The 17,189-nt window shown below is 40.3% G+C and overlaps 1 protein-coding gene across 1 annotated transcript in view; it reads left to right on the forward strand.

The window, feature by feature from the left end:
* The window catches only part of UST (uronyl 2-sulfotransferase), a 366,657-nt gene that overhangs the window by 186,931 nt on the left and 162,537 nt on the right, over nt 1–17,189 (forward strand). The window contains exon 3 of the mRNA XM_010586963.3: nt 11,625–11,780. Coding sequence (XP_010585265.3) covers nt 11,625–11,780 — 156 coding nt within the window. The remainder of the gene's footprint in view (nt 1–11,624; nt 11,781–17,189) is intronic.

Below are 17,189 nucleotides of genomic sequence, written 5' to 3' on the forward strand. Positions count from 1 at the left end.
TTTCTGTCTTATAGTCCAGACCAATCCCTGTCTTAAGTGTTGGCTTCAGGAATGGTTCCAGTCTTGAGCTAACAAAGGGTCCACAGGGCATGATCTCTGGGGTCCCTCCAGTCTCAGTCAGACCATTAAGTCTGGCCTTTTTATGAGAACTTGAGGTCTGTATTCCACTGTTCTCCCACTCCATCAGGGATTCTCTGTTGTATTCCCTGTCAGTCCAGTCATCTGTGGTAGCTGGTCACCATCTAGCTCTACCAGTCTCAGGCTGATGGAGTCTCTGGTTTATGTGGTCCTTTCTGTCTCTTGGGCTCGTATTTACCTTGTGTCTTTGGTGTTCTTCATTCTCCTTGACAGTATTGGATTTAAAACATTTAATATTATATTCTTCCCAACCATCTATCTAATAGATAATATTTATTAATTATCCTGTCTGCATATAATAGCAGATAGACCCAGCTTATCGGAGGAATGAAACAGATGGACTTGGAAAGGATTTATAGCTATATTTATCTTCCTACAAATAACATTAAACATGGAACAGCTTCAAGTAGGAACTGGGGGAAAGGAGAAAGCATAAGGTTCCTATCTGGCAAGGCTTCTGGGAGAAGACGGGTGTATATTAATTCAAACAATGCAGGCATGTCATTTGCGAGTTGTGGATAGGTAGAGCTTTTGGTTCAGGACGTATAGCAGTTGGCAGTGAGGAAAAATTGTTGTTGTTTGCTGCCATTGAGTTGGCCCCTGACTCATGGCCACACCATGCACAATGGAATGCAGTGCTGCCTTGGTTGTACATGAAGTGTATTGGCCAAGAATCCATCTCAGGTCTCCAGTGTGAGAGGTGAGAATTCTATCACTGAACCAGGGGAAGTAGTAGGACAGCACCAGTGTATTTGCTCCGCTTGAATGGAAGAAATGAGCCTGGGGGTGAGGAGAGATGGTGGTGGTTAGAAAACAGAGATGCATCCAGCCAGGACCTAGAATGCTTCATGGGCAACAGCCAGTGAGAACCACTGCTGAGTTCTGGAAACACTGCTGGAGGAAGTCTTAAAAGAGCTAGGAGCCCTAAGTGATTAAAACTGGAAAGGAGGAGAAAGATGAGAAGAGGAAGATAAATGTAGATTTACTGTGTAACCAGCCCAAACAAGAGTAGGACATCAACCGAAACTTCAAAGGCTCTAAAATAGAACCATAAAGGCCTGTGGAGCGGGAATCCATGTTGTCACCACAAATTACTGGAACTTTTTTTTTCTATGAATATATTTCACAAAGAAACATGGTAAAATCTAGTTTTAATTTTTACAACATTTCCAGGTTGAGTCTTGATAACAGTATAGAATGAAATTAATAACTTATTAGCTTTAGAAGAGAACATCATTTATTGGGTTATAACCCATCCCTACACTGGCCCCTACCCCACGGTGAGAATTAGCTGGGTAGATTTGAATTGCTCGAGGTCAGATGGACAGTGAGTAGCAGAACTGCCCCAGAATTCAGGCATTGCAAAGCTGTAGCCATCATTCTTCCCCTGTTGGTATGAGTAACCACCAACTGGAGTCCCTGGGTGGTGCAAACAGTTAACACGCTCGGCTGCTAATCAAAAGGTTGGAGGTTTGAATCCACCTAGAGGTGCCTCAGAAGAAAGGCCTAGTGATCTAATTCTTAAAAAAAAAAAAACAAAAAAACAGCCATTGAAAACCCTAGGGAGCACAGTTCTGTTCTGACACACATGAGGTCCTTGTGAGTCAGAATCAGCTCCACAGCGGCTGGTATGTTATGGTATCGTGCGGTGTGGTATGGTGGCACTGTGACATCATACAGTGAAAGTTTATTCATCAAAGAAAGTCAGTTCATATTCAGCCTAACATTAGCATTAAGGATCTAATGCTTTGACAATGTTTAGTATAAATTTCAGTTTACCTACACATTCAGTTACCCAGAACACCATTCTTTAACCGTTCTGGGTGAACAGGCGTTTCCTGTACTGGGCATGTATTTATCAGGTTAATCACAGCTTTTCACTGTGGGTGAGTGTTCACTGGCACTCCAGTGAGACCCCAAGGAAGACCCAGCAGTGCTTTTCACCCAGATTCCCCTCCAGTGTCATGCAGGAAACCCTCTCATCCACCTGATCCCCTCAAAAACCACAAGGAAGCATGCAGAACCCTGGGAGTTCTCCACAACAGTGGCTCTTCACAGTGATCTAGTGGTCAGAGTCCTCCGGGAAGCTTTTTACGGATAAATTCCTGACCCTCACCCTAGACTTTCGGAGCCGGTTTGTCTTAGAGTGAAGACTAGAGATCTTTGTTTTTTCAAGTTCAACAGGTAATTCTAATATCTGACCACTTGGGAGCCACAGTTCTCTAACATACCATATTGAATATCATTTTGCACTGAAAAGCAGCTTTGATGTTCATCCTTCCAACAATGCCAGTGCCCAGGAGAGTTATACAGTCTGGCTTCAGACCAAGTGTGCTTTTTACCTGCGAAGTCTTTTTTCCCGCTCCCCATTTCAAGCTAGAGATCAGCTATTGAAATGTGGACGTCATCTGGTGGTGGATACTGTTGTGCTCATGAGTTTGGAAAGATTCTGTTTACTTGGCATGTTCCGCACAGGCCTATCAGGCCCCGGGGGTTTGTGGCCGTTGCAGATCTTACAACGCAGGCAACATAAAAATACATAATTCATGGAGGGGAATATTTTGGACTCCCCTTCACTTTTACAAATCAGCCATAAAATAGAAACCACAGACACAACATTTATATAACCATAATTGCCAAGAATGAATAATCGTTTTTTTTTGTTTTTTTTTTTTTTGAGGGGGGTTGGATAAGAGCTTTTTGTGTGTACTTCTTTATAGAGTGCCAAAGAGATAGTATTAGGAATTTGTGTGCAAGTGATAATGTTGTTGGTGTGTGCCATCGAGCGGATTCTTACTCATAGCAACCCTATATAACGGAGTAGAACTCTAATAGGGCTTCCTAGGCTATAATCACTACAGGTCCGGATTGCCAGGTCTTTTCTCTTACGGAGCGGCTGGTGGGTTTGAACCTCCAACCTTTCTGTTAGCAGCTGAGTGTTTAACCATTTCACCACCAGGGCTTCTTGCAAATGATAACAGGGATGTTAAAATGGGAGATGTTGTTTTCTGTCTGGCAACTGACAAATTCACAAATTCACCTGTTAAAGAAAATGGTGATTTTGAGTTTGATCTTAAAAGGTCTTTAAAAGTCTTTTCGTGGTCATTAAGTTTATGACTTAGTGGAAGGGCGTTTGCTTATCTTGATGAACATTTCAAGTGCATTTAGGATATCATGTATATTTTACTGTAACGTACAGCTTCCTGTTTTTCCCCTTGTTCACACAATATCCAAGGCAGTTGTCCGCTATGCATGCGTGTGAGGTATCCAGAGAAGGAGTGCAGAGAAAACGACATCCTGCTACTCCTCTTCTCCCGTGAGCCACTTGAGCACGCTGGGCTTCCAATAGCTTGCTAGACTGAGTCTTCAGGAAGGAGAAAGAGAGTAAATAGGCTCTTGTCGTTCCATTTAAGCTTACTTGGGTAATAGGTGAGTCATGGCTGGTGACACTGGTTGTGATGGTTGACTATTGAAAGATAGCTTTTGAAGAAGTGGGATACACTGAAGACATAAAAAAGGAAGTAGTGCCTCAGTTGCAGAAGTCAAACTAAAAACCCCTTCTGTCATTTGATGTTATTGTGTGTTAGAGACAGCGTCATCTTAAGGATCGGAAGAGCTGAGAGCTGAGAGCTGGGCTTTAATAGTTCCGTGCCACTGTTGAGCTTTGTGACCTTGGACGTGCCGGATGCTCACCTTGGGCCTCAGTTTCCTCATCCAAAAATAGTAATACTATCTACGTCACAGGAATTTTAACAGGATGAAAGAATATAAATGAAAGCTCCTATATGAGTCCAGCACAGATTGGGCTGCAGGTGGGGGTGATAGAGGGCAATGTTGGGGAGGAATGGAATGGGTGGATTCTTTCAAGTTGCTTCTAGACCTCAAACCCCATTGTTCAATGAGTCTATGATGTATGGGTGAAGGGCGTCTTAGTTATCTAGTGCTGCTATGACAGAAATACCAGAAGTGGATGGCTTTAACAAGGAGAAATTTATTTTCTCACAGTCAAGTAGGCTAAAAGTCCAAATTCAGGGTGTCAGCTCCAGGGGGAAGGCTTTCTGTCTCTGTCAGCCTTCTCATCAATCTTCCCCCAGACTAGGAGCTTCTCTGCGCAGGGACCCCAGGTCTAAAGGATGCGCTCTGCTCCTAGCACTGCTTTCTTGGTGGTATGAGGTGCCCGTGCCTCTCTGCTTGGTTCTTTTTTTTTATTTCTCAAGGATTTGCCTCAAGACACAATCCAATCTTGTAGGTTGAGTCCTGCCTCACTAACACAACTGCCGCCCATCCTCCCTCATTAATATCATAGAGGCAGGATTTACAACATATACGAAAATCACAGAACACTGGGAATCATGGCCCAGCCAAATTGATACACACATTTTGGGGGCGACATAATTCAATCCATGACAAAGGGGAAGGACACAGAGGATCTGTTAGATGATAGTGATAATTCTTAAGCTTCTTTGATCATTTAAACTCTTCTAGAAATGTACAGATAGAATAAAAGACTATCATTCTATGTGATTCAAGACCGTTAACCAGGACCAAGAACATTTACATGGCACAGTACCTAGGACGAGTCAGCCTTCCATAAAAATCAGTCACTCTTTTCACCTTCTTAGCAGGAAGAACACTCTGAATGAAAGATGGCAGCATTTTTTAATGCGAGTCTTCAGAAGCAAATCTATCATTCTACCAAAAGAGGGGGTGGACTGAGTCTTGTTGTTGTTGTTGTTGGCTTAATACCTTGTCCAATACCAACGAACTGATTTAGCTTGCCTAATTTGCCAATTTTCCATGCACCATATAGGTTCTTTTAGAAAATATTTTAAAAGCCCTCACCCTAAATTTCAGAGAGTTTTATATTTGTGATGGTACATGATGTATGACTTTAAGAGTCAGAAGGTTGATTCTAGAAGCTTCCTGTGAAAATATATTTTCTAGTTCTATGGTCGTACCATGCAGCTGTATATTGGTGTATAGAGAATTGATAGGAACGGAGGTCAGAGTGGAATGTAATGCTCTCCTCTCTTTTCTGATATTATTGTAGATACAATTGCAGGAATGATGCAGGAATTTTTGTTCTTATATGTGTCCTTTTTAAACAACATAGTTACAATCATTATTTGCGAGCTTTCTATAAGACTAAGGAAATAATTGGAATGAGCATCTTTGAAAAAACAAAGCAACCAGTAACCTAAAGGTAAATAACAGTTTTGGTTATTAGCAAAAGGAAGCAGATAAGCTTATTCCTGTGTCCATTTCCCAAGCAATCCAGGTGAAATTATGTTCTTTCACCTAAGTTTTCTAGCTGAGTTCTACCTAAGATTTAAATCTTTGAAGATAACACCTGTGCTATTGGAATAAAGTACTTATGTAGGTGGTAGCTCACATTTTCCAGGTCATCAGTTGAGCTGTAACAATTCTCTTTGCTGTTCAGTGCTGTGCTAGAAGACAGGAAAAAAATCTTCCCACCCCAATTGTTGAGCAGTTTATTTCTCCAGAGGAATTAAACGTCGTGTTTATAGTGGCAACTCTATCAGGACTGGAGTCAATAGCCAGCCTGGTTATAATGGGACGTCCAACTACAAAGACTATCAACATAATTACATCAGCATCAGCCTAGTTCAACCTCCCTGGGCCATGACTTCATAACTAAGAACATAATTGATTTCTCAGGTTCTCTGAACTTCCACAATAGTTGCCAGGGAACAGACTTTTTGGGTATAATTAAACCATAAGTAAAAGTGGCATATTACAATGATTATCTTCTTATCCTGGTGACTTTTTATTACCAATTAGTCAGAAAGATCAGCTCCCTTTGAAGGTTCTCCTGGACTCTCATTTTAACAGAATCATAGTGTTAATTAGTGTTAAATGGCACATTAAATCCTTCAAAGCAGCCAAGGGAAAGCCAATGTCTGTTGAGGACTTTTATGGACAAGGCACATTGTAGGTACTGTGAAGACACTTCATAGAACACACGGACTGGCCCTAAAGAAACTAGATCTTACGCATAAGAAAAAATACATAGTGGAAGAATTGTGTCAAAATGGGACAGGACTGGTTGCTAAGTGAGTGATAACAGATAACCACATTTCACACCAATGACAACCTTGAAGCTCAAAATTTATGAAATGCTACTCTGCATGCAAGATATTTCAAGAAAAGAAATTAACTTATTAAAAAAATCCAAACTCATTGTCATCAAGTCAATTTCAGCTCATAGCGACCCCATAGGACAGAGTAAAACTGCCGCATAAGGTTTCCAAGGCTGTAATCTTTATGGAAGCAGACTGCCACATCTTTCTCCTGTGGAGCGGCTGATGGATTCAAACCACTGACCTTTCTTTCGATTAGCGGCTGGGCATTTAACCACTGTACTACCAGGGCTCCTTAACCTATAACTATAAAGGCAAAAATTTAAATGACAAACTATAAGCAAGTTTTGGGTGTATTTGTGTTTTTATGCTGTACCATATTCTTTAGCTCTGGGCCTTTTCATGACCTTCTGTCATGGCTATGTGCTGATTGAAGGGATCCTTTGATTTGTCAGATATTACTTGATGCTGAGCATTCAAAATGCAAATAGTATCTTAGGGGTATAAATATATAATCATAGGTCCTTTTCATAATGACTCCTTGTTGTTGTTAGGTGCTGTCGAGCCAATTCGACTCTTAGCAACCCCATGTACAACACTGCCTGGTCCTGCGCCATCCTCACAATCTTTGATATGCTTGAGCCCATTTTTGTAGCCACTGTGTCAGTCCATCTCCTTGAGGATCTTCCTCTTTTTCACTTACCCTCTACTTTACCAAGCACATTGTCCTTCCTTCTCCAGGGACCGGTCCCTCCTGATAGCATGTCCAACCTATGTGAGACGAACTCTTGTCATCCTTGCTTCTAATGAGCATTCTGGCTGTATGTTGTCCAGGACAGATTTGTTTATTCTTCTGGCAATCCACTGTATATTCAATATTCTTTGCCAATACCACAATTCAAAGGCATCAGTTCTATTCCAGATCTTCCTTATTCATTGTCCAGCTTTTCACATGCATATGAGACAATTGAAACTACCATGGCTTGGGTCAGGTGCACCTTAGTCCTCAAAGTGACATCTTTGTTTTTCGACACTTTAAAGAGGTCTTTTGCAGCAGATTTGCCCAAGACAATATGTCTTCCAATTTCTTGACTGCTGCTTCCGTGAGTGTTGATTGTGGATCCAAGTAAAATGAAATCCTTGACTTCAATCATTTCTCCATTTATTATGACTCCTTAGTCTGTCAAAATCTTTATTATTGGGCAATTAGGAAAGGAAAAGAAATAAAAGTCATCCATATTGTAAAGGAAGAAGTAAAACTACCTCCATTTGCAGATGACATAATCTTACATGTAGAAAATTCTTAAGAATTCGTACCAAAAGAAGTCCTTTTAACTGTTAGGGTTAATAAATGGTTTAGCAAGGTTGTAGAATATAAGAACAATATATATAAATCAATTGTATTTCTATCAGTGAACAATCCAATAATAAAATTAATAAAATAATTCCATTTTTTTTTTTTTTTTTCAGAATTGACAACCTGATCCTAAAATTCATATGGAAATATAAGGGACCCAAAAATAACTAAAACAACCTTAAAAAAAAAGAACAAAGTTTGAAGGCTTACACTTCTCAGTTCCAAAATTTATAATAAAGTTAGAGTAATCAAGACTGCGTGGTATTGGCATAAGATTAAGCATATAGATCAGTGGAATAGGAAGTCCAGAAATAAACCCATACATTTAAGGTTAATAGATTTTCAACAAAAGTACCAAACAGTTAAATGGGGAAAGACTAGTATTTCAACAAATGGTGCTGGTACAACTGGATTTCCACATGCAAGAGAATGAAACTGAGCCCCTACCTCACACCATGAACAAAAGTAGGTAAAAGGGATCAAAGGCCTAAATGTTAGAGCTAAAACCGTAAAACACTTAGGAGAAGGCACAGGTGTATATCTTTGTGACTTTGGTTTAGGCATTGGTTTCTTAGCTATGACACCAAAAGCACAAGCAACCAAAGAAAAATTAGGTAAATTAGACTTCACCAAAGTTTAAAACATTTGTGTTTCGAAGAAGGTCCCTGGGTGGTACAAATAGTGTGCTCATCTACTAAACTAAAAATTGGTGGTTTGGACCCATGCAGTGGCACTGCAGAAAAAAGACCTGACAAAAAGATTACAGCCAATAAAACTCCATGGATCAATTGTACTCTGTAACACACAGAGTCACCATAAGCTGGAATCGACTCAATAGCAACAGGTTTGGTTTTGGGTTTGGTCATTCAAAGAATACTATCAAGAATGTGAAAAGACAACGCACAGAACGGGACAAAATATTTGCAAATCATCTATCTGATAAGGGTCTTCGTTGCTGTTGCTAGGTACCATCAAGTCGATTACGACTCATAGCGACCCTATGTACAGCAGAACGAAACACTGCCTGGTCCTGTGCCATCCTCACAATCGTTGCTATATTTGAGCCTATTGTTGCAGTCACTGATGGGCTTCCTCTGTTTGGCTGACCCTCTATTTTACCAAGCATAATGTCCTTCTCTAGGGATTGGTCCCTCCTGATAATATATCCAAGGTATGTGAGACGAAGTCTTGCCATACTTGCTTTCTGGCATTCTGGCTGTACTTCTTCCAAGACAGACTTGTTCATTCTTCTGGCAGTCTATGATATATTCAATATTCTTTGCCAATACCATGATTCAAAGGCATCAGTTCTTCTTCATTCATTGTCTAGCTTTCACATGCATATGAGGTGATTGAAAACACCGTGGCTTCAGTCAGGCACACCCTAGTCCTTAAAGTGACATCTTTGCTTTTTAGCACTTTACTGGGATCTCTTGCAGCAGATTTGCCCAAAGCCATGTGTTCTTTGATTTCTTGACTGCTGCTTCCCTGGGCATTGTGGATCCAAACAAAATAAAATCCTTGACAACTTCAGTCTTTTCTCTGTTTATTATGATGTTGCTTTTTGGTCCAGTTGTGAAGATTTTTGTTTTCTTTATGTCAGTCCGTACTGAAAGCCGTGGTCTTTGATCTTCATCAGTAAGTGCTTCAAGTCCTTTTCACTTTCAGCAAGCAAGGTTGTGCATCTGCATATCGCAGGTAGTTAATGAGTCTTCCTCCAATCCTGATGGCCTATTCTTCTTCATACAGTCCAGTTTCTTAGATTATTTGCTCAGGATACAGATTGAATAAGTATAGTGAAAGGATACAACCCCGACGCACACTTTTCCTGACTTTAAAACACATAGTATCCCTTTGTTCTGTTCGAATTACTGAGTCTTTGTCTAAGTACAGGTTCTTCATGAGCACAATTAAGTGTTCTGGAATTCCCATTTGTCGCAGTGTTATCCATAATTTGTTATGATCCACACAGTCAAATGCCTTTGCATAGTCAATAAAACACAGGTAAATATCTTTCTGGAATTCTCTGCTTTCATCTGACTGACATCAGCAATGATACCTGACATCAGCAATGGTAGCTGTGGTTCCACTTCCTCTTCTGAACCTGGCTTGAATTTCTGGCAGTTCTCTGTTCATGTACTGTTGTAACCACTTTTGAATGATTTTCAGCAAAATTTTACTTGTGTGTGGTATTAATGATATCGTTTGATAATTTCTGCATTCTGTTGGATCTCCTTTATTTGGAATGGGTACATTGTTGGTGGCAATAAAAACGGTACAGCTGCTTTGAAAGCTGTTTGCCAGCTTCTCCAATAAATTAAACATAGGGTTAGCATATGACACCAGCAATTCCATTACTCGTTATATACCCAAGATATTTGGAAACATGTCCACACAAAAACTTGTTTACAAATGCTCATAGCTACAATATTCATAGTAGCCAAAGAGTGGAAATAATCCAAATATCCATCAACTGATGAACGGATAAACAAATTGTGGTGTATCCATACAATGGAATATTATTCAGGCATATAAAGGAATTGCCATGGATTAAGTTATGTCCCCCCCAAAATGTGTGTATCAACCTGGTTAGGCCATGTGTGGTTGTCCTCCCTTTTGTGATCATAATTTTATGTTGAGAGGATTAGAGTGGGATTGTAACACCATCCTTACCCAGGTCACCTCCCTGATCCAAGGTAAAGGGAGTTTCCCTTAGGGTGTGGCCTGCACCACCTTTTATCTCTCAAGAGATAAAAGGAAAGCGAAGCAAGCAAAGAGCTGGGGACCTCATACCACCAAGAAAGCAGCACCAGGAGCAAAGGACGTCCTTTGGACACGGGGTCCCCGCGCCTGAGAAGCTCCTCAACCAGGGGAAGATTGAGGACGAGGACCTTCCTACAGAGCTGACAGAGAGAGAAAGCCTTCCTCTGGAACCAACCCCCTGAATTTGGACTTGTAACCTACTGGACTGTGAGAAAATAAATTTCTCTTTGTTAAAGCCATCTACTTGTGGTATTTCTGTTATGGCAGCACTAGACGGCTAAGACAGTAACGAAGTACTGATTCATGCTACAACATGGATGAACCTTGAAAACATTATGCTAAGTAAGAGAAACCAAACACAAAAAGCCACCTGTTGTATGATTCCATTTATATGAAATATCCAGAATCCTACAGGGACAGGAAGTAGATTAGTGGTTTCCAGGGGCTGCACGGGGTGTGACTGCTGATGCAAATGGGGTTCTTTTGAAAATGTTCTGGAAATAGGTAGTAGTGATGGCTGCACAACTTTGTGGATACAGATAGCCCCCAACTTACAAATAAGTGTCATTTCAATGACTTATTCTGACTTAAGTCGAATACCTCATTTGTTTTTTTTTTTTTAGTTTTCATTATTATTGCCTTTTATTATCAATATATAAATCTGATCTTCATTTGTCTTTGAGGGTTGGAAACATTACAGATAAACTTACAGATATGATGATATCAGCAAATTACCCACTGCAACATTGTATTTAATACATGTTACTAACGATGGTTAAAAAAAACATAGTCATAAGGTGGTTCGCCATAGCTCGAATACATTGTAAGTCAGGGACTATCTGTATATTAAAAATCATTGGATCGCACACCAAAAGGGTGAGTTTTATGGTGTGTGAATGCTCTCAGCTGTAGAAACTAGTATGTTTTTCCTTGACCACTCTACCTATTAAGTTGTTCTGGTAAAGCATAATATAACTTATAAAAATCATTAGCATTAAAGCCCATATTTATCTATGTTTTAACAAAAATGAGAAGCTTCATAATCAATTTTATAAACTTCATGAAAGTTTACTAATACCAGTGCAGATGAAGTGATAGCAATTCCAGCATCTCTCCCAAGTTACGCTGGGAAGATAAAGAGTAGCTCATCACTTCTGTTCTCTCATTAGCTCGATCTAGCAAACATTATTGTTCTGGAATTGAGAGAGGAAGCATTAGTATTTTAATACAGGAGTGTCAAACGTGCTGTATTGTTCTTTCCCCAGGTACTACCATTCCCGAGCCAGGTGGTATACAACAGAGTGGGCAAGTGTGGGAGTCGCACTGTCGTCCTGCTTCTGAGGATCTTGTCTGAGAAGCATGGGTTCAATTTGGTCACGTCAGACATTCACAACAAAACCAGGCTTACTAAAAATGAGCAAGTAAGTTGCCTTTGCCCGTTGTTCGATTATATTTTCCTTCAATTTGTTTGTGTAATTAGTGGGGACTGTACAGGACATCCCTGAAACTCCTGCAAATGAAGACCAGAGTTGCAATTTCATGCTGTACTTTTGCCAGCGCATGGAAGGAAATTTAAATTATGGGTTCTGAAGGAGCCCTTTTTAAACTAGGAAGTTTCCTTGGAGGGATACTTTATTAATACTGATTAAGGACACTGTAGACTTGTCGTTGGCTATTTAGCTAAAGTTAACAATGCATAAATAAGTAGTTACACCACCAAGCTATGAATAACGCTGACGTCCTGAAAGCAAAAGTGAGAAAACTTTCTTATATTGTCCTCTGCATTTTCTCACAGAGTCCTGAATCTTCATGGTTATAGTAAAGAGAAAAATCTTTTGTTGGAATAGCACCCATTTCGTTTCTTATTTTGGTTATTTGCATCTTCTCATTTTTCTCCTTTGTCAGTTTGGTTGATGGGGAAATGAGCTTCCTGTTACGGTAACAAAAACAACATTTTGGAGTATTCAGTGGATAGCACACTGGTGGAAGAGTAAAACCAGTAAACCAGTTGCCATTGAGTTGATTTCAACTCATGGTGACCCCAGGTGTGTCACAGTAGAACTGTGCTCCATAGAGTTTTCAATGACTCATATTTCTGAAGTAGATCACCAGGCCTCTCTTCTGAGGCACCTCTGTGCACTCTCAAACCTCCAGCCTTTCGTTTAGCAGCCAAGCACGAGTGCTGTATTCTCCCAGGAGCTATGAAGACTGACTCTACTTTGTAACCCTGTACGGGGTAGAATTAACGATCACCACTGAGGGGCTTGGCTACTGTAAACACATTAGGCCTTGTGCTCTCCTGGCCATTTTACAGGGTCAAGTTTGTCAGTCTGGTCCTCAGAGACTTGCTTCTTTCCCTTAGATGCTTAGCATGAGCAGCTACCCAATGAGTGGCAGTACATTGGTTATGAGTTTGGGAAATAACCAAAGCCCATAGTTTAATATCAAGTTGTGATCATAGTTATGAAAGTTTCCACCCATGCCCACTTCTTTTGGACATAATCCTGACTTGTGAGGCATGGAAAACCTCGTAAGCAGATGGAATTCCATTAGTAATTTACAATAGGCCATCTCTCCCTTTCATCTTGGAGAAAAGTGGAACTGTTCTAAAACAGTATCATAGTCAACAGTACTTGTTATAAAGTCGATAGGTGTACATACTGGCTGTCAGAGTAGAGATCAAAATACCCATTCCTTTGAAAACTTCCTTGAAACAGTATCTGAGTATTGAGTTTAAATAGTTACTACCAATCCACAAAAGACATTTTCGAGGTTTATCCCTTATAGAAAAGTCATATTTGGTGACCGGATTAGTTTCCTAAGGCTGCCATAACAAAGTACCACAAAGTAAATACTTCTTAAAACAACAGAAGTTTATTACCTCACGGTTCTGGAGACTAGAAGTCTGAATTCAGGGCATCAACAAGGCCATGCTGTCTCTGAAGGCTCTAGGAGAAGTTCCTTTCTTGTCTTTCCCAGCTCCTGGTAGCCCCAAGCATTCCTTGGATGGCATCTGCAGCTTGCCTCTATCTTCACATGGCAAGCTTCCTGCTGTTTCTGTCTTTGTGACTTTTCTCTTTGGTAAGGACACCACTTTACTGGATTAGAAGCCACCCTACTCCAGTATGATAATATGTTTCCAAACAGGAGGAGCCCTGGTGGCACAGTAATTAAGAGCCCAAAATGTCAGCAGTTCGGATCCACCAGCCTCTCCTTGGAATCCCTATGGGCAGGTCTACTCTGTCCTATAGGGTCGATATGAGCCAGAATCGACTCGACTGCAAGGAGTTTAGTTTGATTTGGAGCCCTGGTGGTACAGTGGTTAAGACCTCAGCTGCTAACCGAAAGGTTGGCAGTTCAAATCCACCAGCTGCTCCTTGGAAACCCTATGGGGCAGTTCTGCTCTGTCCGTTAGGGTCGCTACAAGTTGCAACAAACACGACAGCAATGGGTTCAGTTTTTGTATTTCCAAACAAGGTCACATTCACGGAGAGTGGGGATTAGGACTTCACCGTATCTGTCTGGAAAACACAGTTGAATCCATAACAGTGATATTTAAGGGTAACACACTTTAAGAACAACTTTGCTTATATAGGTAGGTTCTCTTTGATTTCCTTAGCTGATTGAAGAGCTAATGTGATTATGCTGGTTATGCCCTTTTTACTACTAGAAAGAAAGCAGCTATAAATAAGAAGCTTATGTTATTGGAGTTTTACTATAATTATTTAATTTGGTTTTCCTCTGAGTCTAAGGCTTAGGGTCTGCTTATCAGATTATGCTTAAATATTCTTATGTGTGAGAACTATAAGGTGACCCATGCACAGGTCTCAGCTGCCTCATTAAACACAGTAACAAGGTACTATTTTCCCCCCTTGCAGAGGGATGCAGACGACACAGAGAGAGCAAGACACAGGTAATGAGATGATTAGGCATGAGATGTTCAGGAATGTCCTAGAAGTGAGAACACAGAATATATTGTTGTTAGCTGCCTTCAAGACTGCCACCGACTCGTGTTGACCCCGTGTACAGCGGAACAAAACACTGCCCAGTCCTGCACCATCTGCATGATCAGTTACAGATTGGACCATGTGATCCATAGCATTTTCAATGGTTGATTTTTGGAACTAGATCACCAGGCCTGTCTTCCTAGTCCATCTTAGTCTGGAAGCTCCATTGAAACCTGTTCAGCATCCTAGCAACACGCGAGCCTCATAAAATATAAACCAAAACTAAAACTACTGCTATGGAGTCAATTCCAACTCACAGTAAACCTATAGGATGGAGTAGAACTGCGCCATAGAGATTCCAGTGAGCACCTGCTGAATTCGAGCTGCTGACCTTTTGGTTAGCAACCTTCACACTTAACCACTATGCCACCAGGGTTGCCACAAAATATAAGAGCATTTAAATATACTATAAAATTTTACACAGATAAACCTACTTTGTTTCCTGTGAGGAGCAAACATGAGAAAGTAAACTAAAATTGTAACTGTAACTGGAAGGCTTTAGATTTAAAATGAAGAATGGTTTACTAACAACATACAGATTGTTAAATTCAGAAAGAGTTAAAGACACAGTCATCTTTCTCTTCCAAAATCTGGGTTCATGTCTCATCTGTTTGGAATGGTTTGGCTTGTCTGTAGTCCAGAGAATAGACTAGACAATCTTTTAAGGTTCTCTCCAGCCCTGGGACCCTGTGATATATTTATACAACTTCCAGCATAATCTGTGTATTATGTAGTTAAGACATTTCTGATTACTGTGGTCAGGGTGACCTAGAATACATTTCACTACTCAGTTATTCTAGATTCCTAGTAAATTATAAGGCAAGTTTTAAAACCTAAGAGAAAGATAAAGTAGGAAAAACAAATATACAATTTCAATGTAAAAACAAATGTAAGGACAGGGACTGTTGCTTCCTGCAGCTCGCTAACCTGGTACTGGTATGCGTAGAGCCAGCCAGGAAAAAAATACGACAAGCAGCCAAGTTTGGAACAGGTCAAGAATGTTTAAAAAATTTTTTCCTTGTTATACATATTGCTTTTGCTTAAGTTTCAAAGTACATAAAACAAGCAGAGGAAACAAATATTATTTTAACTTAATAAATTCAAGAAATAATTTGTGGTACGTGTAGCTACTCTTCTGGGTAATTTCTTAAAGGAATAAAGAGGAAGTATTTCAGGAGACTAGTTACAATTTTATAGCCAGTGGTTCTCAATCTTAAACAGCAGAACCCTGGGTATTTGTTCCCATGGAAACATTGTTCTCTAGAGTTCCTAACAGTTCTGCTTCAGGTGCAGAGTAAGTTAAAGAGACTCTTGTGAGTTGGCCTGGCACTCTATCCACAATGTAGAACATTTCTTTTCTGAGGAAATGTGTTCCAGGTTCCAAACTACTGACTTATAAATGAACTTCGAGGTCGTATACATTCATAAGACTGGAATTATCTATATGGTTTTATTCATATACAAAGGCATTTCCTCTGGACCAGAGTCAAATTCGCTCATACATGTCCCCCTCGAGGGTAGCTGTCATCACACACACACACTCATGCACACTTCACACAGACACATGCACACTCACAATACTACACTTTAAAAATCTATTTAATGGAATAAGACACTGAAATGATTATTAAAATGGAAAGGGCATATAAGGATGAAGATACCAAATGTTAGACTGCCTATGAAAAGCTCATATATTTGCCCTTATAGAAATAGAAACACCTTTGAAGTTTATATTTTGGGAGCTCCGCCTTCAAAGAAAAGCATGGATGACGGTCTCAGGCCAAATGTTGGCTCTCTGCACAACGTAGAATGCAAACCCGTGGCTTCATTTATCCTCTAAAACCAGAAGGGAGCCCTGGGAGCACAGTGGTTAAGTGCTCGGGGTTCTAACTGAAAGGTGAATTTGAACCCACCAGCCTCTCTACGGGAGAAAGATGTGGCAGTCTGCTTCTGTAAAGATGACAGCCTTGGAAACCCTATGAGGTCATTCTACTCTGTCCCATAGAGTCTCTTTGAGTCGGAATTGACTTGCTGGCAATGGATTTTCTAAGACCAGATCTTAGCTTCTTGGGCTGGCTTAGATGATCTCTTGGAAAATGGAAATTGTATACAGTTTGAAAGATAACTTTTTTTCCAGAAGACATGAGAAATGACTACAAGACCTCATACTCACCTTTGTAAGTGGTCTGACGTTCTCTTTCAGAGAGTTGCTCTAAGTGCAGTAGAGGCCATATTCAGAATGCTGCAGGCATGTCACAGACATGAGAATTCACAATTATTTCATGGCAGAGAAGGGCAAAAATTGTTGGCCTGTGAGCCTAAAGGATTGAGAAAGTAAATCATTTTATTCTTTTTACTTATATCAAAGCTACCAAAGAATTCTAAATTGAAAACAGCACCTGCTACTTCCCAATTGCTTCACTTCATTATTTCGTTTGACTCTTTTGGGCCTAAAAATATACAAGTGAGTAGGTATTTATCCCTATTTTGTGGAAGAGAAAGATTAGACAATGAGATTAAGTCACTTTCCAAAGGTAGCATAGTAAGTATCTATGGAGGCTAGACTTGAACCCAGGTCTTCCTGACTCCAAAGCCCATTATCTTAATGCAGTGGGTTAGCCGCTCTGGCACCACAGCACAATCTCCAGCAGAACCTTTTGTGTAGGCACAGTGGCCCTTCTTCTGGGGATGCTGGGCTATAGGCCAGATAACTTTTTTTTTTTTTTAGTGCAATGGCACAGGGTTAAGAAGCCCTGTTGACACCATTATAGTAGCATTTCCCTAAGCATGTTCCTGAGAATTCTTATCTCCTGAGACACTCGG

The sequence above is a fragment of the Loxodonta africana genome, chromosome 1 (genome assembly GCF_030014295.1).
Source record: "Loxodonta africana isolate mLoxAfr1 chromosome 1, mLoxAfr1.hap2, whole genome shotgun sequence".
NCBI lineage: Eukaryota > Metazoa > Chordata > Mammalia > Proboscidea > Elephantidae > Loxodonta > Loxodonta africana.